The sequence below is a fragment of the Macrotis lagotis genome, chromosome 3, assembly GCF_037893015.1.
Source record: "Macrotis lagotis isolate mMagLag1 chromosome 3, bilby.v1.9.chrom.fasta, whole genome shotgun sequence".
NCBI classification, from domain to species: Eukaryota; Metazoa; Chordata; class Mammalia; order Peramelemorphia; family Peramelidae; genus Macrotis; species Macrotis lagotis.
The window spans coordinates 238,939,169-238,965,092 of record NC_133660.1 but is presented as its reverse complement, the minus strand read 5'-3'; the positions used below and the strand labels follow the sequence as shown (position 1 = coordinate 238,965,092).

Genomic DNA, 25,924 nt, shown 5'->3' with positions numbered 1-25,924 from the left:
ATGAGAGCAGTACTACAAGTACTATGCTGATTTTTAGCTAGAAGGAGCCTCAATGGAGTCAGCAGAGCCCGAGTCACAATTCAGCAGTGGCTGGTGCTGCTGAGCAGCTGCCCGACACCTGGAAAGGGATGGTCCCCAGACAAGGCAAGTGGAAATATGAGCGCAGAAATTATGCTGCCTTTGCCCAAGACTCAGGAGGTTATCAGAGTGAATGGATATAAAGTGTTTTTAGGCAACAAACACTCAAAAATGAGTGATCATTCTTGTAGCTCTCCTGCTGAATGAATTACATTTGCAGCTCTCTATGCACAAGTCTCCATGTGTTCTCTGAGGTCTATGTTCTTTGTGGAATGCACTGCCCTTTGCAAATGCACTTGATAATTCTGAGCCGTGTTCAGTAGGATATATTCCTAGAGGTTTTTATTTGCAGTTCAGAATGTCTGCTCATTTGCCTTTTGATGCTAAGCAGAGTTATGGAGAGAGGTGGTTCAAATTAGGTTTGCCATCAATAATTACCAAATAGACGTTTCCAGCAGTGTTTGGATCTTGCCCTCATAAGCATACTGTCTTAGCTTCTGTTCTTGACTAAGATCACCTAAAATCAGTCTTAAGACTAAAAGATAAAGGAATCTTTTGGGTGAAGGGATGGTTCAAGTTTAAGTTTTGCAGCCCCAGAATTCTCATCCCTACTATTTTACTCTATGATGCCCTCTTCTAGGGAGAGACCTTTGGAGGACTTCTTGTATCCCATTTCAGTCTAGTTTCTGTTGCTCTGGCATTCCTTTTAACCTAGTTATTGTCTTTAAATATATAGATATTTCAAGGACTAGAAAATTATAATCCCTAACATTTCGATTCTCAGCCACAGTTGTGCCAGTTTTACTGTCCAGATTGGAGAGGCAGGTTAATATAGCAGAAAGAAACCTGACCCAGTGGGTAGGCGATCCAGGACCCAACCTAGCAGAACCATAACTTGAGACATGACTTTGAGCAACTCCTCTGGTTATCAGTTTCTCCTTCAGTACAATTAAGATGTAGATGGTCAGTATCCCTTCTAGCTCTTAACATTCCACCTTCAACAATTGAATGTCATCCTTTTACAAAGAATCTACTTTATTAAAGTGTTGTTAAAAATGGCCATGGGCCTGGGTAGGTAGAGTAAAAGTATGTTATATAGTGGGGAATACAGATGACAGAGAAACAAAGGATAACCATAAAATGTTATGTAAACATGGTTAGGCATTAAAAATGAGTTGCCTCAGCATGAACAGATGCACTGATGACTGTAGACAAAAGGCAGCTGTCTTCCTGATACATGGATATGTGAAGAGGATTATACTTCACATAAGTTTTGTTTTTCCTTTAAGGTATCACTTATTTAATGAGCTCCAAAGTTTTATTAGGAGTTTAGTAGACTTTGCTACTACCTTAGTCTGATTTTTCAGACTATGATAGATTTCTTACAGAGAGTCTGGAACCTGAATATTTTCTCTTCTTCTGTTTCTTTTTTCTATTGTTCCTTCTTTGTAGAAAGAATATTTCATTTTTGTCTCAGAGCCTAGCACAGTGTCTGGCACATGCTAAGTCCTTATCAAATGGGGTTTGGTTTTTTTTTTTTTTTGGTTAATTCATTGTAAAAAAGAGTTCTTTTTTCCTTGAAGTTATTGGAAAAATGTGAACTTGTAAAAAAGAGTTCTTTCTTCCTTGAAGTCATTGGAAAAATGTGAACTATGATGTAAATGTTTTTAAGACCTAAAATCTGGGTCCTACAAAAATCAGAAAAATTACTAGCATAATAGTTACTGTCTCTCATACAATTTTGGATTCCTCAGAAGCTTAAGTGCATATATATCATCCTCTTAGAGGGACTTTCTTCTCTAAGGAGCAAAATCTGACAAAGAAGTCTCCTAGGAAAAAAAGGGGTTATTGAGTACCCAGTTATCCAAAATCTCAAAAATCAAGAAAATTGTGCACACATTCTGAGACATTGCTGCAGACGTTTCTATGACTTTTGGTACTTACTGTGTATGTACTTCATTTACATTGTTTCATTTGACTCTCCTAACAGATCTGTGAGAGAAGCATCCATAGTCGTCCCCATTTTAGAGATGAGGAAAAGTAATGCTCACATGAGGAAGTGACTGAACTGCTTACCCAAGGGGAGACAGTAAATGGCATAACTCTGTTCCTAGACTTTCTTCTCTCTCTCTACTTTCCTTTTGGTACATTTATCATTTCTACATAGAGTTTGATTAAGGAGTGGCTATTGACATAAATAGCATGTTTATCCAAGTTACAGTTAATACTTTGGATCATATGGCCAGGATCCAAAAAGTTCTTGAGCCAAATCTAATACCATGAAATTTATAGGAATAAAGGAAAAAGCTTAGAATTAGATCCTCTAGACAACTGTACAAGACTAGCAGCTGAAGAGAAAATGCTGACCTGCCTTGATAGAGGGAATGTCCTCACCTAGCAACTTCCTGTATCAATGAGTCCCTATCTCTATAACTTTCTTAGAGGTGGGTTTAAAGATCAGATTCAGAAGTACAAAATGATGGGGGACGGCACTATTCAGTAACCAGTTCATCTGAAATAGAAATCAGGACTTTATTGGAACTCAAACTCCATAAGAGTCAAAAGTATGATAGGACAGACAAGAAAAGGAATGCCTGGAAGGAGGGTGTGCAGATGGTTAGGAAGATTCTCGGGATGGGATTCAGATTTGTAGCCCACAGATTAAAGCAGAGGGAAAAGACCCTGTCCAGTGGTGACAGGCATCTTACAAAGACTGATGAAAATGAATTTATCTGAAGTCTTGCAAGTTGAGTCAAAAGGACTAAGTGGTCTGTGTGTATATCTCTTTTTCCATGGGAAGCAGCTACAGATGGGGGCAGGTCCTGCCCTCCAAGAGCTCATCCTCCCAGAGAGGCAGCACTTCGCTGGGGGCAAGACCCAAGGGGAGTCTGAAGGTCACAGGTTCATCAAGCCCAGATGAATCATATTTGAGGTTCCTGAAATGTGTTTGTTAAACATTTTTCATTGACCTTTGGAAATTGTGGTCCAGTAGATAGAGACAAGAAATCCTAAGATTTTGGCTCAGATATTAGCTTGCTGCCTAATCCTGAACCAGTCCTAAACTCTCTCAGCCTTATCTGTCACTGGGGATAATAACAGCACCATGCTGGTAGCAGTGTCAGACAAGAGCAGGGAATGGAGGTGACAGCAACATGCGTGTGTCATAGATTGTGTGTTGGAGGGCTGGAGAAGAGAAAGGGGAAGAGTAAAGGGGGAAGCCTAGGTGTTGAGCCTGGGTGATGAAGAGGATGGCAAAGCCTTCAGGAATAATATGGAAATTAAGAAGAGGGAGGATTTGGGGGGAAAGATGAGTTCCATTTTGATTACTTTTTCAAGATGTCTGTGATAGAGGATAAAGTGAATTGTTTTAAATTCCTAATCCCCTAATTATATAAACTTTTAACAAATATATCACCAGTGCTCACTGATTAGCCTCACTATAATAGTTAGGTAATTGGCACTGATTTCCATTTGGGGCTAGTCTTTCTAGATGACATAATAGGCAGGTTATTAGGAACCTATATCTAACTCAGCAAATCTACAAAAGCCAGGACCAACTAATGTCTGCATCTCCTCCACATTTATGGGTATCAGGGGAGACAGTGTATGGTAAAGTGACCCACTACTGCTGTGTGCCACTTGCAGATTTAAGCTAAAAACAATCCTTGCCTCCTGAATTTGTCAGTGTCCTAATGGAGAAACTGTCCCCTACTGTTTGTGTCCTATCCAGCATCTTACATTTAGTACATCCCTTGACCTCACTTAACTTTAAAATTCCAAAAACTCAAGACCTAAAATCAGAATTAGATAAAGGAGCAAGAATGCCCCTAATGAAGCATGGCAGTGGCACCTCTTTGACTGTAACTATCTCAGGGTAAGGGGAGTTACTTTGGTGCAACACACAGGATTTTTCACAAAAGAAGTATCTCTGTATTTCAGAGGGCAATAATATCATATCTGTTTATGAAACATCATACTACAAAGTGTCTCTTATTGTATCCCTATATATTTGCCCTACTTGCCAGCCTCACTTGCCTATCCCTCATCCTGACTTGGTCTAAAATGAAACTCTATATTTCTACTCAGGCAGTCATTTTTAGTATTGAACTATTTATCCCACAAGAGGAATCATTTAAAAGACAAGACTTTGCATTACTCCGGGAGTTCTTGACCATTTTTCTAGAAGGACCTCCTTGAGCAGTCCAGCAAAGTCTATGGACCCATTTTAAGAATAATGGTTTTAAGTAAGTGAAGGAAATACTAAATTTCAGTTAGAAGTTAATGGAGGGGGGCGGCTAGGTGGCGTAGTGGATAAAGCACTGGCCTTGGAGTCAGGAGTACCCGGGTTCAAATCCATTCTCAGACACTTAATAATTACCTAGCCATGTGGCTTTGGGCAAGTCACCTAACCCCATTGCCTTGCAAAAACCTTAAAATAAACAAAAAAAAAAAAAAAAAAAGAAGTTAATGGAGAGGGGGAAAAAAAGAAGTTAATGGAGAAAAGATCAATTTTTTGCCCATCTGAGTTCATTGTCACTCTGCAATCTATCCATGACTCTTAGGCTAAGGACCCTGTTTTACACAAACTTTGAACCTCTGAGGACTTATTTAAATATTTGGGAAAGCATTTCATGCCCAACTTGTCCCTATGGGGCATTAGTGCAAATATTATCCTCCTATTTTAGCATAATGCATATAATAGGCACTTAATAACTTTATTGACTGGCTGAAAGGTGTGGAAGTTGAAGCCCAAAGAAGGATGGAGACTCATCCAAAGAAGCCCAAAGAAGGGTGGGGACTCATCCAAAGTCATCCAGGCAGCACCAGGACTCCTGACTTCTTTTCATGCCACAGTGCTGTAACAGGCACCCGCTGACCTCCAAGCCGTTATTCTTCCAGCCCAGCAATAACTGGGTTGGCATTGGTGGGGAATACTGCAACCAGCCAAAAGTGAGAGGAGAACCAGTCTGCAAATAATAGATGAGTGGCATTCACTGTTCTTCTTGGCCAGTGTCATTGTGTGAGAAAGACACTTGCTCAAGTTTTGCCCCAACCATCTCCATCTCTCTTTCTCCAGGGAAGTATCTGAAAGCCAGTCACGTCCCTGGTGAACTAACCCAGAATCTGTGTTTTGTCTTAGTTGGTGAGCAGACGGTTATTCGGAGCTTTCCCATAGCATCCATCACCAAAGAAAAGAAGATCACCATCCCCAACCAGCTACAGCAGAACATGCAGGAGGGGATGCAGATCACCTCAGCTTCCTTCCAGGTAAAAGTGACCCTGTCAGACTAGACCAGGCTCAGTTCAGTAAACATCTCCTAAGGACCTACTATGTCAGGCACTAGGGGATACAAAGGTTTAAAAAAAGGCACAGTTTTCTCTCTCACTCCTCCAATTCACCTTGTAGTCAAATTGGGGAGAGAGAATATGGACACAAAGAAGTATGCTGTGCAGTGTGGGAGGAAGGGAGCAAAAAAGGGATCCAAAGGGCCATAAGAAATTAAAGGATGGAGAAAACATTTTTAGTTTAGGGGGAGTGGGAGTGGGGGGGAGCTGGAGAAGGGGCTGCTTAGGCTTTGTGAAGGAAATCACTCCAGAGCTGGAGATTATTAAGAAGTTGTCACATTCATAGAGATTTAAGATTTGCCAAGTACTATATAAATATTATTTCTTTTTATCCTCACAACAATCTTGGGAGGTAGGTGTTATTATTCCCATTATAGAGATGAGGAAACTGTAACAGATAGAGCTGAAGGGAACTGCCTAGGGTTACACAACTAATAAGCATCTAAGGCTAGATTTAAATTCAGGTCTAATTAGCCTCCTCATAGACCTTGAAGGGCCGCTAGGTGGTACAGTGATAGAGCACTGGCATTGAATTTAGGAGAATGGGAATTTGAATCCAACCTCAGATATTTGCCACTTACTAGCTGGGTGACCTCAGGTAAGTCACTTATTCCTGATTTCCTTGCATCCAGGGACATCTCCAGTTCTGATTCCTATCTGGTCACTGGACCCAGATGGCTCTGGAGGAGAAAGTGAGGCTGGTGACTTAGCATAGTAGCCCCTCACTCAAATCCAATTTATGTGCTTGTCATAGCATCACCTCCCTGATGACATGGTCTTCTTTGAAAATGAAGGACACACCTTCAATTGGGGAATGGCTTAACAAACTGTGGTATATGTCTGTCATGGAACAGGATGGGAATTCAGGGAAGCCTGGAGGGATTTGCATGAACTGAAGCTGAGCGAGATTAATAGAACCAGAAAAACATTGTATACCCTAACAGCAACATGGGGGCGATGATCAAACTTAATGGATTTATTCCATCAGTGCAACAACCAGGGACAAGTTTGGGCTATCTGAAATGGAGAATGCCATCTGTATCCAGAGAAAGACTTGTGGAGTTTGAACAAAGACCAAAGACTATTACCTTCAATTTAGAGGAAAAGAACCATTATCTTATTATGTAATTTTGATATTATACTTTATTTTTCTTCCTTAAGAATATGATTTCTATCTTATCACATTCAGCTAAGATCAATGTATACCATGGAAACAATGTAAAGACTAACAGACTGCCTTCTGTGGGTAGTGGGGGGAAGGAAGCAAGAATGGGGGGAAAATTGTAAAACTCAAAATAAATAAAATCTTTCCAAAAAAAAAAAAAGAAAAGAAAATGAAGGAACAGGGGAAGCTAGTTGGTGCAGTGGATAGAGCACCAGCCCTGAAGTCAGGATAATTATCTAGTTGTGTGACCTTCAGCAAGTCACTTAACCCCATTGCAAAAGAAAAAGAAAGGAAGGAAGGAAGGAAGGAAGGAAGGAAGGAAGGAAGGAAGGAAGGAAGGACAGAAGGAAGAAAGAGAAAGAAAGAAAGAAAGAAAGAAAGAAAGAAAGAAAGAAAGAAAGAAAGAAAGAAAGAAAGAAAGAAAATGAAGGATAGGGGGCAACTAGGTGGCGCAGTGGATAGAGTACCAGTCCTTGAGTCAGGAGGACCTGAGTTCAAATGTGGTCTCTGACACTTAATAATTGCAGAGCTGTTGTGACTGTGGGCAAATCACTTAACCCCATAGTTAAAATAAAAGTTGAAAAAAGAAAATGAAGGACAAACATTATTATTATCAGAACTTGAAGGCAAACTGAAGTGTCAATAGACAGAGATAGTTAAAAGTGCATTCCAGGAATTCTCAATTCTTCACTAACACATGACGTCAGGAGAAGATAGGATAAGACTGGAGAACAGGAGTCTGTTCTGATTTGAATATAGAGCTTATAAGAAAAACAATGGAATAAGACTGAAAAGTAGATCAAAACCAGATTGTGACAAACCTTGAATCCTTTTGGCAATGGGGAGCCATTGATGATATGAGAAGCTATATGAAGGTGATACAGAGAGGGAGGAGACTAGGAGCAAGGAAACTAATTAATAGGCAATTACATTAGTCAAAAGGTAATGGTCTTAAAAAAGGGAGCACAGAGAATCAAACTGTTGATGGTGTGGAGGATAAGAGAATAAGAAAAACCTTCAAGAATAGTTCAGATTTATTGAGAACCAAGCCTAATGGAAGGTAACCTTGGAAACATTGCAACAAACTCCACTGTCCCATGGCCACAGTCCATATGGGGATAATCATCTTACTTGTAGTAAGAGACTGTGGTTTCAATTAGGGAAACTATGCAGGGAACTTTGGAGACAAGGTCTGGTTTACTCAAAAGAGAGCCATGTTAACAAATAGTGTTCTGCAAAAGAACTCTTTTCCCCCTGACATTTCCCTTAGTGTAGCTTTTAAGTTTCTATGACCCTGACTTCCTCAAGATAATAAAGTTGGATTAGTATTAGTCAAAGGATGTTAAACTGGAAATGAGATCTTAGGAACAATCTACTCCCAGAAGCCTTGACTCAGTCCTAAGTCCTCGTGGCCACTCTATGACATGGGACATTGTAGATAGATTACTATCTCTTCCTTGGGTTTTCAGGATGCCTCTTTTCTAGTTCTCCACCTGTTTCTCTGTCTGTTCTTTCTTAGTCTCCTCTGCTGGATCATCATCCAAGTCCCATCCCTTCTGCCTAGGTGTTCCTCAGGGTTTTCTCCTAGGCGCTCTTTTTTCTCCAAGTTCTCTGTCTTGGTAATCTTTTCAGTTCCTATGAAATCACTTATCACCTCCATGTAGATGACCCTCATATCTACCTCTTCATCTCTCATTTCTTCTGAGCTCTAGTCCTAAATCTCTAGCTAGCTACCTGATGGACACCTTCACTTAGATTTCTCATAGGACTCTCAAATTCATCATGTCAAAAATAGAACTCAAACTTTAAACTCAGACTTCTTCCCACCTTCTCTGTCTCTGTCAGTGACACCAACATCTTTCTCCTTGCCCTGGTTTACACCTTAGAGGAGTCCTTGCTTTTTCACACTTCTCATTCCATATATCTAGCCAGGTTATAAGATTCATTGATTCTCCAGAACATTTCTTGCCTCCATCATCTTTTCATCACTCCCATACCTACCATCCTAATTAAGGCCATCATCACCTCTTACTTGTCAGAATTCTTTCCTGATTGGTATCCTTCTAGTCTCCCATCTCCAATTCATTTTACACAACTGTGCCAAAGTTACATTCCTAAAACCTTTCCAAGAGGAACCTATGAGTCATCCATTAATTTAGCTTTAACTTCCTTTTGTCTTCTGGTTTCATTTATAGAAAGAATTCAAGAATAATATGATTTATTTCTTCCACTAATATGTCCACTCACTGGTCACTGAACAAGGTTCTCCTATTCAGAGCAACAATAGATGAATTAATGCTCATGTAGACAGAGTGAATATGGTAATTTTTAGCCCTTTCTTCCCCATATTCCACCACTATCATTATCTCAATAGAAGCAGAATGGGAACTATGCAGGATTGCAGACTATTTTGTAGTTGGGTTTTTTTTCCCATGGGTTACTCATTCAATGGTGGCCTTCTGGTGGTGTCTTACTTAGTCCTTACTAGTCTATGAGACCCTTAGTTCTTACTTTGGTCTTTAGAAACAGATGTAGGCCTTGCCTGGGATGATGTTGTAAAGCTCTTGTTAGCTTGTTAGTCCCCTCAAGAACTGGTGCTCCCTTGGCATGGTCTTTGAGAAGCCACGGTCACCTCCTAGCCAAGAAGATGCTCTCAAGTTGGAATTTTTGGGGACTATTTTGATTAAAAAGATCAAATTTCATTTAAAAGTTATTAGATTCATAGTAATTTTCTGTCATAGTAATTTTCTTAATCAACAAATACTAACAGTCTGCTTGGTCCCATAAATACAAAAACTTTTCACCTTAAAAAGAGTGTTCAAAAAAAGGTGGAAGTTACTGAACTTTGGTCATCTTTCCAGTCCAGCTCTGAATTCTGTGCTGTGCTGAGATTCCTGGGAGGCTTCTGACTTGACCCGGCTGGTTGGTGACAAAGCCAACCTATTACCCCAGTCTGCTGATTCCCTGTCTATGGAACATGTGTCATATGGTGATGTTGATAAAATGGTAATGAGTCACTGGTCAGTCAAACTTGGCTTTCCCATTTTCCAAGGGCCAGAATCTGCCCCTGCCATCCCCTTTTGGATGTTCCAAGACTCGGAGCTGTATGGATAACAAAGGTATTTTCATACTGTGGTGGACACGAAGCCTTTTGGCTTCTTCTGACTAGTCAGACTGTCAGCCACTCCATAGCAAACATCATATGGGCCATCTGCATGGCCATGAGGTCTGAACAGGAACTCTCTGGTATAGTCACTAAATAAGAACAGGCTGCTAGGGGCAGCTAGGTGGCGCAGTGGATAGAGCACCAGCCCTGTAGTCAGGAGGACCTGAGTTCAAATCCAGCCTCAGACACTTAATAATTACCTAGCTGTGTGACCTTGAGCAAGTCACCTAACTCCACTGCCTTGCCAAAAAAAAAGAAACAGGCCACTGGCACCATATGGCACCCAAGTTCTCCAGCCTCTCTGGGCTGCAAATGGCAGAGTCACCAGGACACAGGCCTGGTGGCTAAGAAGACATCTCAGGCAACACCTTGCCATCCAGTCCTGGCAGGGCACTCATCCTCATGCATCATGAGCATCCTCATCTGTAAAATGGGGATCATATTGGCCACAGCATCTCCTTACAGAGTTGGGTGAAGATCAAATGTAAGGATGTCTGTAAAATAGTTTGCAAACAAACTTGAATGTACTGTCGGCTCATGATGTCAGTTTATATATTCCATCTCCTAGCACAATAGGCACTTAGTATGTGTGTTTGAATTATAAACTGACAATGATATATGCTAATTACTTCACCCAGCAAAATAATGATAATAATAATAATAACTAATTTTAAATGTATTTTTTAAGATTTTAAAAATGTTTTATGCAAATTATTTAATCCTCAGAACAGCCTCTGTAATAGATATTACCTATTGTGATTATGCCCATTTTACATATGAAGAAACTAAGAATTGAGAGATTAAGCAGTTTGCATCTGGTAGCACAGTTTTGCATGTGAGATTCCAGCCCTGCCTCCCAAGTCTTCCTCTTTTTCCTAACACCCTTGTTTTTCCTCAATATAGATGTGACATTCAAGAGATGAGTTATTTAAGTGATGACAAAGGATGGAGGACAGGTCTCCCCCTGAACCTTCTGCTGGCAGGCATCTCTGGAATGTCTGGTAACAGCATCTGATGTGCTTGATCTCTCTGGTCCACAGCTGATCCAAGTGGCCTTTGATGAAGAAGTGAGTCCCGAGGCAGTGGAGATCTTTAAGAAACAGCTGATGAAGGCCCGCTACCCCCCATCCATTTTTAGCACCTTTGCCTTTGCTGCTGGCCAGACCACCCCACAGATCATCTTACCCAAGCAGAAAGAGAAAAATACTTCTTTCCGGTAAGAAGGAAGAGGAATGGGGTTTCCACTGGGTTTTTAGTCACTTTGGTTGTTAAATTTAAAGGTAAAGATCACAATGAGGAGAACTGGAGTTTCTAATTCAGGATAGTTAAACGATCAGTATCATCAAAAGTATATTAGTACTAAAAAACAAAAGTATATTAGTACTGTTGGCCAGGTTTTATATAACATGTACTAGAGTGAGGAGGGGAGGACTTTATAAAAATGGAAAAAAAAGGCATACTGTGTTCTCTGGAGTTTGCAAGCTAGAGGTGTAGGATATTTGTAGTTGCCATTAATACCCACAATTGATAATACAGCTAACCAACTGAGAAGACCAAGCCATCTTGGGACTCCCATTTTCAGTTCTTCCAGTTAGGGACAACAAATATCAGATATCTGAAAAAACTACAATTATTTTTAAGTAATTAAAAGTATAACATTATAGACATCTACAGTAAAAGGGATCTGAGCTTATCTAATTTCAGTGCTCTCATTTTTACAGATGAGAAAACTGAGGCTCATTATAAAGGTTTTGTCCTAAGATTTATAGCTAGTTAATTAGTGACTGGCATGGAGCCAGAGCTCAGAACTCTGGATTTTCAGGCCTATAGTCCTGTCATTCATCCAGAAGGCCTTAGAGTCATGTTATTCTCAAAGACACTGAGATCTTAGGCAGTTCTTTTGGAGATCAGTGGAAAATAAGGGGATTTTGAAGTACTGAAAACAAGGTGGGGATTATATGTTTGAAATGAAAGAATAAACCTTTCATAATGAAAGTCATGCTTCAAAAAGAGCTAATTCAGTTCCTATATGCACAGTGGTTTAGAGCATGTAGAACTAGTTCTGGACAAGCAGTCAAAAAGTTGTTACAGTGATGTCTTTACAAGGTAAGAAGGGCCTGGGTCAGAATAAAGGAGGGGGTAAGTTTGTGAGACATTTATGAAAATTAGAATTCAAATATTTTTTCAAATTTTAATGAGTATTTTGTTTGATTTGTGATCTATAGCACTTTTTCAAAAACAATAGTAAAAGGTGCCAAACGAGCAGGGAAAATGACCATTGGTCGCCAGTATTTGTTGAAGAGGAGAACAGGAACAATTATGGAAGAGCGAATTAATCGTCCTGGATCAAATGAAGATGATGACATCTCTGGTACACACCAATTCTATTTCATAATTAAATGGTATTTTAATTCTGTGTAGGAGACAATAATCATAGAATCTAGAATCTGAAAAAGGCCCTACAGATAGTTTAGTTGCTCAGATCTAAGAAAAAGAAGACTTAACAAGATTCAATTATTTGTTCAAGATGACACAGAAAATTGTTGGCAATGCCAAGACTCACACCCTGGTGTAGAATTTAGTAACCCTCCAGCCATGACTTTCCAAGACCCAGATTTCCTAGAGAAAATTTTGACTGTTGACCAAAATCCCAGAGTCAGACTTTCACAACTCTCCATTGGTCACATAGAGTTTGTTCATTGGATTCTGTCTCACATTTCCAGAGCTTCCTTACTATGTCTCTCTATATCAAGTTCAGGGTTCACAGACTGCATTATCAGCCAAATATGATGTGCATGTCTGTGTGCATGTGCTCATATACCCACATAAAATAGAAAGATAACTTGCTCAGATTGCCCTTATTGGGTTAGACAGAGCATGCTTTCAGGTCTAGGCCCTCAGTGATGAAGGAGGGTCACTCTCCTATGTTCACTGAAAAGAGAAATATCAACAGGGCCTATACACCAAGATGGTCAGGTAGGGAAACTTGAGTTTTTGTAGGTGATGTTGGCACAGGCCAAGTTCTAGTCAGTCTTTTTGAAAGTCTCTACCAATTTCAAACAATCCTCCACATCAGCCATCAAAGGAGAGGTCTGACAATGGTAGCCTCTTACTCAATAAACTCCAGTGGCTCTTTCCTGGTGCTTCTTAATGTTTGCACCTTCTCTCTGAGATTGCCTATATTTTACCATTAAAATAACTTATTTGAACATGGTGGCCTCCCCCATTAAAATGGGAACATCTGGCTGGCAGAGGATGGTTTTTGCATTTCTTTGAATTCCCCCAGTGTTTATCACATAGTAGGCTCTTAATGCTTGTTGTCTCACTAGCCTTCAAGGTCCTACACAGCCTGATTGTTTGCCTATTGACCAGAGGCCAGTTCAGGAAGTGTAGAAAGACTCGTTACTAGAAGATTGCCCATTGAAAGATCAGTCTTTTACTAGCCATAGAAACTCATAATGCATTCTAATGAATATCCCTTTATCTCTGTCAGTGTGAGATATGCACATACTGGAGAGACCATAGATCCTTGAAGTATTACTATCAGTATAGCAGATGGATCATTTCACCATCACACAAAGATATCTGATGAGAGAAATCTTAGAAGAGCAAACTAAGTAAACAGTAGGCTAGGGAAATAGGCAAGAAAGTATAAACAAAAATCTAACTCCCTACACCTGCTTCCTAATCAGTGAAATCACAGGGATATGCTTCTGAAACCCACCACTGGAGGGAACCCTTCCAGATAGGCAGGTGAAGAGCATTCAACTGTTGGCAATAGACCAAGATTAAAGAATGGGGTAGATAGAAACCATCTACAGCTGCTCTGTTTTACAGAAGAGGAAACTGGATTCTTAAGTTTTATTAATTCAAGAAAAACACAAGAGAAAAAAAAAATCTCCTCAGCTCCAAGATTTCTGTGGACTGAAGTAGTGATAGATGTATATATACTATAAATTATTGCACTCAATCTTTTTTTATTTAAAAATTTCATTTTTTATATATTGAGTGAAATGATTAAAGTTACTTAGAATTTTACCCTAATTTAAAACATGTTGGAATCCAGAGCCTCAGGAAATGGGGGATCCATACCCACCTAGACTAACTTACTGTGGGATCCTGAGCAAGTGCCTTCCCTGTTTGAGCCTCTATTTGACCATCTCTCAAATGAGAGAGAAGATCAACTTTAAGCTCTTCCAACTCTGATAGTCTAAAGCTAAACTTAATTATAACCTCTTTCTTCTCTTTAAATCTAGCTCAGTTGCTTGTTGCTTTCAAGGAATACTGTTTTTGACAGCACTTAAAAAAATAATTATCCTTCCACAGAAAGTTTACAGGCTTATATATTCTGTACTCCCAAATGAACGTAGATCCAGCTTCCATGATAAATATTCTGCTAGGTTCTTCCTGGGAGGATTCTAAAATAAAATAAAAAGCAAAATAAAAACAGCAATAATAATAACTTGGACTTCCCTTGGCCCAAAACCTCAGCTATAAATTTGCATGAACCAAGTTTACGCTTGGGCATTTCTTACATAATCACACTCCTTGGCTCAAGATTTCCCTTAGAAACTAGAAATTGGTTCATGAGCACTGGGTTTGGAATCAAAGGATTCCACATCCTTGAATAACGAAATCAGTTTACCATCCAAAGAATGCAAGGACATAATTTGTACAGCAGTTTTGCTGCAGTTGAAGGTCATCAGGGTGAGTCTCTTGATATCTTATTTTGTTTTTTGCTTCTTGACCTCAGCTCACATCCCATCACAACCTGTAGAAAAAGCCCACTTGACCTTCCTAAGCAAGCCTAACTTAAACCAGAGAGTTTGGTTATGAAGCCAAAGTGGAACTTTTAAATAACAAGAATTTGCTTAATGGCACTGAGAGCATGAGTAAAATGGAAATAAATTAGCTCTTGACATTAATTTTCCTGAATATCCCCCATCATTCCTGAAAGAAAATACTTCTTGTAGATGTATCTGAATAAAGAGTTACATCAACAAATAAAACTGCTACTTGGACATGTATGCCTGATGTTTTGACCATTTCTACCCCCCACCCCCACCCCGTTTGAATTAAAGCCCTCTACAATAAATGCAAGTGTTTCCCAGGAGTTTTTAGGTACTTTTTTTTAAGCTTTCTCCTTTCTTAAAATGTGTTTTTTAATCAAAGTTTCAGATGACAGTGAACTCCCCACAAGTACAACCTTGAAGGCTTCTGAAAAGTCAACAATGGAACAGTTAGTGGAGCGTGCCTGTTTCCGAGACTATCAGCGTTTAGGTCTGGGGACCATAAGTGGCAATTCTTCCCGCTCCAAAACTGAGTATTTTAGAATAACTGCTTCAAATCGGATGTATTCCCTCTGCCGCAGGTGAGTGCAACTGTGCCTTGATGATGTTCACCTTTCCTGTAGCCCTCTCATTATGCACACACAGATAGGGGTATACCCAAAATGTCCAAAGAAAGGTTTCCCAACCATGAGAAAATCTTATTAGCAGTCCACAGACAGGTTGCTTTTAGTCAGATGTCTCCTTTACAATTTATTTTTTTTCCAGAATTTTCTTCTGGCAGCTGGAAGGAAGTTCAGTTTTAACTCAAGTTTATTGGACAAACTTTACAGAAGAACCTAGAACTGTACTAAGACTTAAGGCTAGATGCACTTTGCTGGATGAGAAAGATCAGGAAAGGCAGGCATGATATAAGGATATTTCTGTATGCTGTACAATATTAAGTTTTTTCTTACTAATATTATATGTAATTTAATTTCTATATCTCCCTAGATTTTAGATCTTTTAAGGTCATTTGTGAAAGACAATTTTCTATCAATGACTTGAATCAATGGCATGCTTCTCAAATGTTTGCATAATACAAACTAGGTAGGATAGCTAGCAACATTTTGAATAACAAGTCAGGATTTTTAAAGCTCTCTCTCAATAGGCTATAATGAAGATTAGAACTAATAATATGAAATTTTCTAGAAATATATTTTACATTTTGACCCAAAATAATCAATTTTGTATAATATGATTTTTTTATGCTTCAATCTATTATCTATTTGGATCTTAAGTTTGTATTAGATGTTAAGGGTTTATCTAAATCTGATTTATTCCATATTGCTGTCTAGTTTTTTCAGAAGTGTTTGTCAACTCATAGTAGCTGGAGTCCTTGTGTTTATTGAATACTATTGTAGGATATTAAAAACACTTTCTTCTGCATGTTATATATCTGGTCTGTCCTACTGGCCAATCTTTCTATTTTTTTAAATCACTACCAAATTGTTTCAATAACCTCTGGTCTCTTGTGTTCTATTTTCTTTTCATGATTTCTTTTAAGGTTGTCAACCTTTTTTCCTTTCATGTGAATTTTGTAGTTTGATTACTATGGTAATGAATAAATAAAATTAATTTTAGAGAGTATTTTCATCCATGAGCAATTAGTATTTCTCCTATTATTTAGGTCTGTATTTCTGTAGCCAGTTGTTTATAATTGTATTTATATAGTCCTAGCATGTCTTAAAAGGTAGAGTCACATATATTTTATACATTCTTTTATATATTTATACATCTAAAGGATTTCTCTTTTTCTTCTTGCTGGGTTTTATTAGCATTACAAAGAAATGCTAATGATTGGTTAATTTAAATCTTGTAAATCTGCTAAATTATTCCTTGTTTCAGTTCATTTTACTTGACTCTTTAGAATTCTCTAAGTATACTATCATATCATCTGCACAAAATAATAATTTAGTTTTTTAACCTATCGTTATTCCCTCAGTTCCTTTTTGTTGCCTTATTACTATTGCAATTATGTCTAGTACTGTGTCCATTAGAAATGAATGAGCTGAGTAGTTAGGTCAGGCTTAGGGGCCCCTCTGTCCATGACTTTAGCCAGCCTCTTCTGTTATACTTCTGTTATACTTCATTCCCACTAATAGCAGTTGTGCCAGCTAACTAGGAAAGCCTCATCCAAGTAGCAGGACCCAGGAAGAACAGGGAAGACCACAGAGCCTGGTCTTCCATCTGAGTAGAATGGGCCAACTGTGCTCCACATAGGCATGGGGCCTATGAACATGGAAAGTAGTGAAGCCACATAACAATACAGGAAGACAGCTATTCTTCAAGGGTATTTCCTTCAATTCAACGAATAAATTGATTAAGAACTTGATGTGTGAAGTTTAGCTACGACACCATTCCTGCTGTAACTTTTTTTCATTCTTGTGCTGATAAAGTTTGCATCTAGTAAGGATAAGCTATCTATTATAGAAATTAATGTATCTGTACAGTAAGTGAAGAGTGAAGCTGCAGTAAATTATTGGAGATACTTAAGCAAGCCTACATACAATCTATACTACTGGGCATACCAGGTTGTAGTCTCCACAAAAAGAGGGAAGAGAGGAAGTGGAGCACAGACTGTAATTATTCATTTTGGCATAGAGGTTACGAAGCATCAATTGAGAGAAACAGCATGAAAAGGTCAAAGTCAGTTTTTGTAATATCCAATTAGAAATCCTGAAAAATCAAAAGAGAAGTTAATAAAATTTTAAGTAAGAAAACCAGTAAACTAATAAATAAAACTAGAAGCTGGCTTTACAAGGGGGAAACCTTAAAATAAAAAAATCATTAGTTAACTTCATTGTTTTTTAAAAAAGAAAATCAAATTGCTAGTATCAAAAATGAAAAAGAATTAATTCAATGACAATGAAGAAAAAATTAAAGCAATTATTAGGAGCTCTTTTGCCCACTTAAATGCCAGTAAATCTGGCAATCTAAGTGACAAGGATTATTTTTTGCAAAAATTAAATTGCTCAGATCCACAGAAAAGGGAAATAAAAATAATTCCATCTTTGAAAAAGTCATCAATGAGCTTGCTAAGAAAAAATCACCAGAACTAGATCAATTCACAAGTGAATTCTACCAAACATTTAAAGAACAATTAATTCCAGTATAGTATAAACTATTTGGGAAAATAGACAAAGAAGGGCTTCTACCAAATTCCTTTTTATGACACAAACATGGTGCTGATACCTAAACCAGGAAGAGCAAAAACAGAAAGAAAGCTGTAATGCAAATTCCCTAATGAATATTAATACTAAAATTTTAAATAAAATACTAACAAGGAAATTACAGCAATATATCCCAAGGATCATACACTATGACCAACTGGGATTTATACCAGGAATGCAGGGCTGGTTCAATATTAGGAAATCTATAAGAATAAGAGTGATTCTATAGGCAAATTAGGGGAGCATGAAATAATTTACCTGGCAGCTGTATGGATAAGGGAAGAACCTATTACTAACTAAGAGGAAGAGAGCATTACAGGATGTAAAATGTATATTATGATTACATTAAATTGAGGAGTTTTTGGAGGAACAAAACCAATACAGCCAAGATTAGAAGAAAAGTAGAAAACTGGGAGGGAGATTTTTTTTTTATTAAAGATTTTATTTGAGTTTTACAATTTTTCCCCCAATCTTACTTCCCCCCCCCCCACAGAAAGCAATCTGTCAGTCCTTGTGTTGTTTCCATGTTGCACATTGATCAAACTGAGTGTGATGAGAGAGAAATCATATCCTTAAGGAAGAAACAAAAAGTATAAGAGATAACAAGATCCGACAATAAGATATCTGTTTTTTTCTAAATTAAAGGGAATAGTCCTTGAACTTTATTCAAACTCCATGGCTCTTTATCTGTATATAGATGGTATTCTCCATTGCAGATAGCCCAAAATTGTCCCTGATTGTTGCACTGATGAAATGAGCAAGTCCATCAAGGTTGAACATCACCCCCATGTTACTGTTAGGGTGTACAGTGTTTTTCTGGTTCTGCTCATCTCACTCAGCATCAGTTCATGCAAATCCCTCCAGGCTTCCCTGAATTCCCATCTCTCCTGGTTTCTAATAGAAAAATAGTGTTCCATGACATACATATACCACAGTTTGCTAAGCCATTCCCCAATTGAAGGACATTTACTTGATTTCCAATTCTTTGCCACTACAAACAGGGCTGCTATGAATATTTTTGTACAAGTGATGTTTTTACACTTTTTCATCATCTCTTCAGGGTATAGAACCAGTAGTGGTATTGCTGGGTCAAAGGGTATGCTCATTTTTGTTACCCTTTGGGCATAGTTCCAAATTTCTCTCCAGAAAGGTTGGATGAGTTCACAGCTCCACCAACAGTGTAATAGTGTCCCAGATGGAAGGAGATTTTTATACCAAGTTTCCTCTGATAAAGGCTCTCAAATATATACAGAATTGAGTCAGATTTATGAGAATACAGTCACTTTGTAAATGATAACTGGTCAAAGTATGTGAACAGTATGCTCTTATTCCAGATTGATTAGAAAATGCAAATTAAAACAATTTTAAGGTATCAACTTATACCTATCAGATTGACTAATATGACAGAAAAGGACAAGGACAAAGGTTAGAGAGGATATGGCAAATTTGAGACACTCATATGTTGTTGGAGTTTGATTATCTATCCAACCATTCTGAAGAACAATTTAGAACTTTGTCCAAAGAGTAATGATGGTACTAGTACTAGATCTATATCCCAAAGAAATTTTTTAAAAAGAAGACAAAAAAGGTCATTTACATATAAAAACATTAACAGCAGCTCTTTTTGTGGTGACAAAGAATTGGAAATTGAGATCCCCAACTGAAAAAGTCATCATATATGATTATGATGGAATACTATGATGAGCAAGATTCTTTCAGTAAAACCTAGAAAGACACATAAATTTAAGCAAAGTGAAGTGTTAGAATCAGAAAAGTCTTGTACACAATAACAGCAATATTGTGTAATGATCAACTGAGAATGACTTAGCTATTCTCAACAATACAAAGATCCGAGACAATTTTGAAGGCCTTATGATGAAATTCTATCCCTCTAAAGAAAGAGCCGATGGAATCTGAATGCAAATCAAAGCACGCTGTTTTTTTAAACTTTTTCTCTGTTTATTTTTTCTTTAGTCTGTGTTTCCTTTCACATCATGACTAATATGGAAATATATTTCGCATGACTACCCATATATAATTATGTCAAATCACCTTCTCAATGAGGGAGGAAAGGAAGAAGTGAGAAAATTTAGAACTCCAAAATTTTTTAAATGAATGTTAAAAAAAATTTTACATGTAATGACAAAATGTTTAAAATTTAAAAAGAAAAGAGAAAGACTTCACTGCTTTATGAGGGAGGATAGAAGATAAAATGGTCCACTTGGAAAAAATGAAGGCAAATGAGAAGCCTCATAGAGGGTACAGAGCAAAATGGAAGCAAGATGAGTTGAATTTTCTTAATGGAGCAAAGGGAACAAGTTGGTTGTAGCCCCCTGTCCACACAACTGTCAAAAGCTGGACTTAACAATGCTTTCTAATTAGTGTTTGAAGCTATTTTCCTATTCTACTCAAAGACGGTGTTTGTGGAATTTTGTTGTTGTTTTGTTTTGTTTTTGGTCCTGTAATTTCATTTTCTAGCCAACTTTAAGAAACTTCCTCTGACAGTACATATTGGGAGATCTCTTTCACTGTCTTTAAGGAGTTGCACAGGACACTGAGTGACCTGACTTAGTCACAGCAGAATAAAGACACAAAGATAAATAAGATATAGTCTTAACACTCATAGAGGGTATAGTTAAGTGAAAAGACTCAAGTACAAATGACTCTAATATAAAATAGAACATGATAGTTGTATGAGAGTAGAATAAAGATCCAAGGGAAGGGAAAAAACCATTCTCTCCTGAGGAGAAAAGTAGGGCAGATCCTTCATGGAGAAGATGGGATTTGACCTCAACTTTAAAGAATAGGAGGTTTACAGGAATAGGATGTTTATAGTGGACCTAGTCCTAAATTTGTGCTCAAAAGACCTGGATTCAAATTTGGACTCTGTCACTTATCTGCTTATATGACCTGGATTAAATCATTCAACTCTGTGATCTTCACTTTCATATCTACAAAATGAAGGAGGTGGCATGGTTAGATAGCCCTTCCAGATCTAAGACCACAAATCCTTCAGTTTACATCTAATAAATGATTATATTGATATTTTGAAGGTTTTTTTTTTAAAAACAATTTGGAAATGGATTCTCCCACAACTGTTTTAAATAAGTGAGATTTTGCCACATATTAGAAATCTAGAATAAGAGTACCTATGATACCAAACCTTCAAAATGCTCTAGGAACATGAATTCATAAGCTTGGCAAATTGTTTTTGCATTTTCCTTTGTTGAAAGAGGCAACCAGCATATTCCATATAAGAGCCTTCCTCATCAGCATCAGGGTAGAGCTGTCCACAGACTAATGGAAGGAAGGTAGTAGTGGGTGTGAAATCTCCTTGGAATTGAGTTTTTAAATGGACTCAGAGAGGGAAGTATATTAAATTCCTTGAAACCTGCCCATCTTTTTTACATTCACTGAACTGTAAAATAAGATGCTCATCTGTTTTTCTGATCTTCCTGCATAGTATCCTGTAGTTTTCAGCTAATCTGTTTTTAAAATAAGTATCAGATGCAATGTTAATAAAATATTTAAACACACTTTGACATTTGAACATATTGTACTAGTACCAGCAATGATTTGTTTTTCATTTTTAATCCTTTAGCCATCTCAGGCAATCATATATTCTGGTGCTAAAGCCTTTGTTTTGTTTTTGGTGATCCAATGAGCTATTGGCACTGTGACATGTCATTCTCATAAACCGGACGCCAAACCATTAATCTTTACAATCTTTATTTCAAGTTGAGGAAAAGCAGAGCTAAATTAAGAACACAGTACAAGGGGAAAAAACAGGTTCAATCTGTAGACTTTTCATCAGTCAGCTTTACATTCAGAGTCCTCCAAAAACAGAACTTGTGACACTAAAGGGTGTGATTGTCAATGAAAGTGTCTTATTTTTTTAAAAAAAGTTTCTCATTTTAAAATTCATCAAAGAAGTAAATGAAGGAAACCATTTACTGGTATAAGCCAATCTACTCCCTCAAGGGATTGCATATGTTGCCATCTAAATTGTGGTCCTCTCTTAAAAAATAAGATGATTTGGAGCTTTGAACAACCATTTTGATATTTTCTTTCTCTCTCTTTCTGTTTGTGTGTGTGTGTGTGTGTGTGTGTGTGTGTGTGTGTCTGTCTGTCTGTCTGTCTGTCTGTCTGTCTGTCTGTCTCTCGGTGTGTCTGTTTCTCTCTATCTCTCTGTCTCTCTGTCTCTCCCTCCCTCTTTCCTTCCCTCTCCTCTCCCACTCTCCCTGCCTGTGCCTCTGCCTCCCTCCTTTTCTCCCTCACCTTGGCCCTGAAGCTACCCAGGGCTGTTAGTGGTGCCTCAAGCCGTCCAGGACAGTAGCTTACCAAGAGTGGCTCGCTGCTATCGACAAAATCGCCTGCCTGTTGTCTGCTGGAAAAACACCAAAACCAGTACTCTGCTGCTCCGAGCTGGCGGCTTCCATGGCAAAGGAGTCGTTGGGCTTTTCAAGTCCCCAAACCCTCATTCTACAGGTAAGCACTGCGCAGAGCCCATACAGCCTGAGTGTGAAGGGGCTGCTGGAACCCAAGTGTACTGGGAAGAACCCAGGATTCTGCCCTTGGGATTCCAATTCTTTCATTAATTTTCTCTCTGGGAATAAGCAAGTGATTTTCTCTCTTCAGATGTATTTTTCCAAATTGGACTGGATGAACCATAAGGATCCTCTTATCTTCAGCTCTAATCCCAATCCAAGCTTAAGTTTTCTTTATTTTCTCTTGTTCTAAAGAATAAACACCATTTCCTTCTATCACTATCCTACCATACTGTCATTTACTGTCATTTAAACTTTTTTCCAGTTTTACCATATTTGTTAACCATAACATGAGCCAAAATGCTGGTGGTCCATTTTTGTTTTGATTCCTTCCTTTAAAATTCTAATCAGTACTTGGATCTTAATAAAAAGAATTCCTCACAAACTAGTCTTTAAAAAATGCCTGGCAGAGCCAAGAATAGTAGAAAGAAGAACCCCCAAATAACTCCTCCGCAAAGACCTAGAAAATGCACATGCCAAGTCCTAATTGGGAATTCAAAGAAAATGATAATGTGTCAAATTCCTAGTCTGTGGACCCTGGGGAAGGATCTCTAGCCAAAGGTAAGCTTTGTGGGGCATCCCCAAAGCCAAGGCTGTGCACCAGGACAATGAGAGGTCCCAGTGACCCATGGCAGGGCTTTACATTCTGCAGGCTGTAGGAGCAGATGCCTGCTGGCACTTCTGTCATTGACGACAAGTTTCAGATCTCAGATCTAGAGGAGACTGGGGGGGGGGGGCACAAAAGGAGATGTTCCAGGATACAGAGTAGATGTGGGCCCGACTCTACATGCCAAGCGAAGAGCAAATTCAGAAGCAAATAATGGCTGTATGGCTCATTTCCAACCTCCAGCCCAATCTGAACCTTCAGGGGAATAGCCAGGGTAGGAATGCCAGAACAAAAAGGGAATCTCCGTTTCTGTCCCTCTGCCAGAGAGAGGAGGGCAGCAGTCTACCTGGGACTTCCAACCAGAGGCAAACCCACAGGAGGATTGTGCTCTTTCCAGGAAGGTGGTGATCAGACTTTCCCCTAAATCACGTTGCTTGATTGTTTGTTAGATTCATTGATTAACTGGAAAGACTGAACTGATGCTGAGTGAAATGAGCAGAAATAGAACTTGTCCACTGTAACAGCAACATTGTGAGATGATGAGATCTAAGGAAAGCAGCTCCTCTCAGTAGGGTGGTAAATCAAGGACAAATCTGAGAGAGACGTGTTCTGGAAAAATGACATCCATATCCAGAGAAAAATCTATGGTGTCTAAATGCAGAGCAAACTGTGTTCACTTTTTTAAATTTCTTTTTTTCTTTTTCTTTCTTTCTCATGGTTTTTCATTGGAAAGGAAGACTTTCACAGACCAAGGAAAGTCTGTTGCTTTTCTTGTCTCACAAGGAACATAAAAGATTCTCCTTGATCTGCTGTGAATGTCTATGCTTAACAAATGGCTGTGCTTAACAAGGACATACTCCTTTTGTAACTACTGATAAGCATCCCCTTATGTTGGAACTGGTAAACTTTTCCTTTTGACATGATGAATCTGCCTTGTAACAAGCCTGTCTTCTTTTTACCTCAGATAAGGAATGTGATTACATGAATTACCAGCTGAATTATAAGACTGTCACATGTCCATCAATTACTGGTAAGAGGGTATTTCATTCAGAATGAATAATCAGCATTTTGTGCTGGATTATCTACAGAAATTAGCCAAAGAATCTTTTTTTCTTTAATTTTTTTCCAATTACATGAAAAGGTAGTTTTCTGCATTCACCCTTTTGCAAGCTTTTGAGTTCCACATTTTCCTAACACTCCCTCTTCCCTCCCATTTCTTCATGGCACTGAACAATCCTATAGAGGTTATACATGCACATTTGTGCTTAACATACTTACATTTTAATCATGATGTGGAAAAAACTAGAAATAAAGGGGGGGAAAACAATGAGAAGAAAGAAAAAACATGAAAGGAATTTTTTTAAAATGCACTTAATATGCTTTGCTCTGTATTCACACACCATAGTTTGGTTTTTGTTTTTTTTTTCTGGATGTAGATGGCATTTTTCATAACGGGTCTCTCAGAATTGTGCTTGTTTGCTAAACTACTGAGAGGAGCTGGTTCCATTGTAACAGATCATCTCTCATTGTTGCTGTTAATGTGTATAGTGTTCTACTGGTTCTGTTCACTGCACTTAGTGTGAGTTCATAAAAATCTTTCCAGTTAGCCCATGAATCTAACAAAAAAAAAAAAATCATGCAACATGATTTAGGGGAAAGTCTGATCCCACAAAATTTAGCAACCATCACATAAAGAAGCAGAGAGTTTGGAATATGGTATTCCAGAAGAAAAAAAATATGGGCTTAAACCAAGAATAACTTTCCCAGGAAAAAAAATGAATATAATCCTACAAGATTAAAATGGATCTTTTATGGAATAGAGGACTTCCAAGGACTCCTAATAAAAATACCAAAGTTGTCTAGAAACTTTGAAAGAAGGGGGGAGGTGAACAGAAGATTACACCAAACCTAGAATAAACTTTGTCCTGAATTCACTCACACTCTGTTACCTTATTCATCTTTTTAAAGAAAGGACAAAAAAAAAGAGAAGAAAACATAAAAAGTTATCAGACAGAAATTCACAATTAACAATAATAACTGTGACCATAAATAGCTAAGTAGTATGAACTCACGCAGAAAATGAAAAAGGATAGCAGAAGGCATTACATAGTGAAATCCAATAATATGTTGTCTCCACGAAAAACTTTTGAAAGAAAATACATAGTGTTCAAATGAGAAACTGGAGCAAAATCTAATGTGCCTCAGCTAAAATTTAAAAATCAGAGGTAGTTTGGGTATTTAGGTGGCACAGTAGATAGAGTGCCAGCTTAGAATCAGGAAGATGAGTTCAAATCTGGCTTCAGACACTAGCTGTGTGATACCAGGCAAGTCACTAAATGCTGTTTGCCTCAGTTTCCTCACCTATTAAGTGAACTGGAGAAGGAAATGGCAAATCACTACAGTATCTTTGCCAAGAAAACTTCAAATGGGGTCACAAAGAATTGGACATGACAAAGTAACCATGACCTTATACTAAGCAGCAGCAAGAAAAGATTTAATTAGAAGAGAAACAGGGAAACTATTTTGCTGAAAGGAATGATAGATAATGAATTACTATAAATCTTAAGAATATATGTGCCAAATAGCATACAATCTAAATTTTTAAGGGAAAAATCAAATTAGTTATAGGGAGAAAGAAATAAAATAATAATAGTTGGGTATCTTAATTTACTCCTCAGACCTAATTAATTTTTTTTTAAAGTGAAGAACTTGAATAGAATTTTGGAAAACTAAGACCTGGGGCAGCTAGGTGTCACAGTAGATAGAGCACCAATCCAGGAGTCAGGAGGTTCTGAGTTCAAGCCTGGCCTCAGACACTTAATAATTACCTAGCTGTGCAACCTTGGGCAAGTCACTTAATCCCAATGCCTTGCCCCCCCCCCCAAAAAAAAGAAAGAAAGAAAGAAAAGGAAAGTAAGAATTTGAGACTACTGAATGGAAATAGAAAAGAAATTAAAAGGGAAAGTGAGTATCTTTGTGTGCGTATGTGTGTGTGTGTGTGTGTGTGTGTGTGTGT

General features: G+C 38.1%; 1 protein-coding gene across 3 annotated transcripts in view; it reads left to right on the top strand.

The window, feature by feature from the left end:
* SBF2 (SET binding factor 2) overlaps window positions 1–25,924 on the top strand; it is a 483,290-nt gene that overhangs the window by 378,331 nt on the left and 79,035 nt on the right. For all 3 annotated transcript variants that reach the window (XM_074230291.1, XM_074230290.1, XM_074230292.1), the window contains exons 23-27: window positions 5,219–5,346; window positions 10,796–10,971; window positions 11,981–12,126; window positions 14,928–15,126; window positions 22,046–22,242. In XM_074230291.1, coding sequence (XP_074086392.1) covers window positions 5,219–5,346; window positions 10,796–10,971; window positions 11,981–12,126; window positions 14,928–15,126; window positions 22,046–22,242 — 846 coding nt within the window. The remainder of the gene's footprint in view (window positions 1–5,218; window positions 5,347–10,795; window positions 10,972–11,980; window positions 12,127–14,927; window positions 15,127–22,045; window positions 22,243–25,924) is intronic.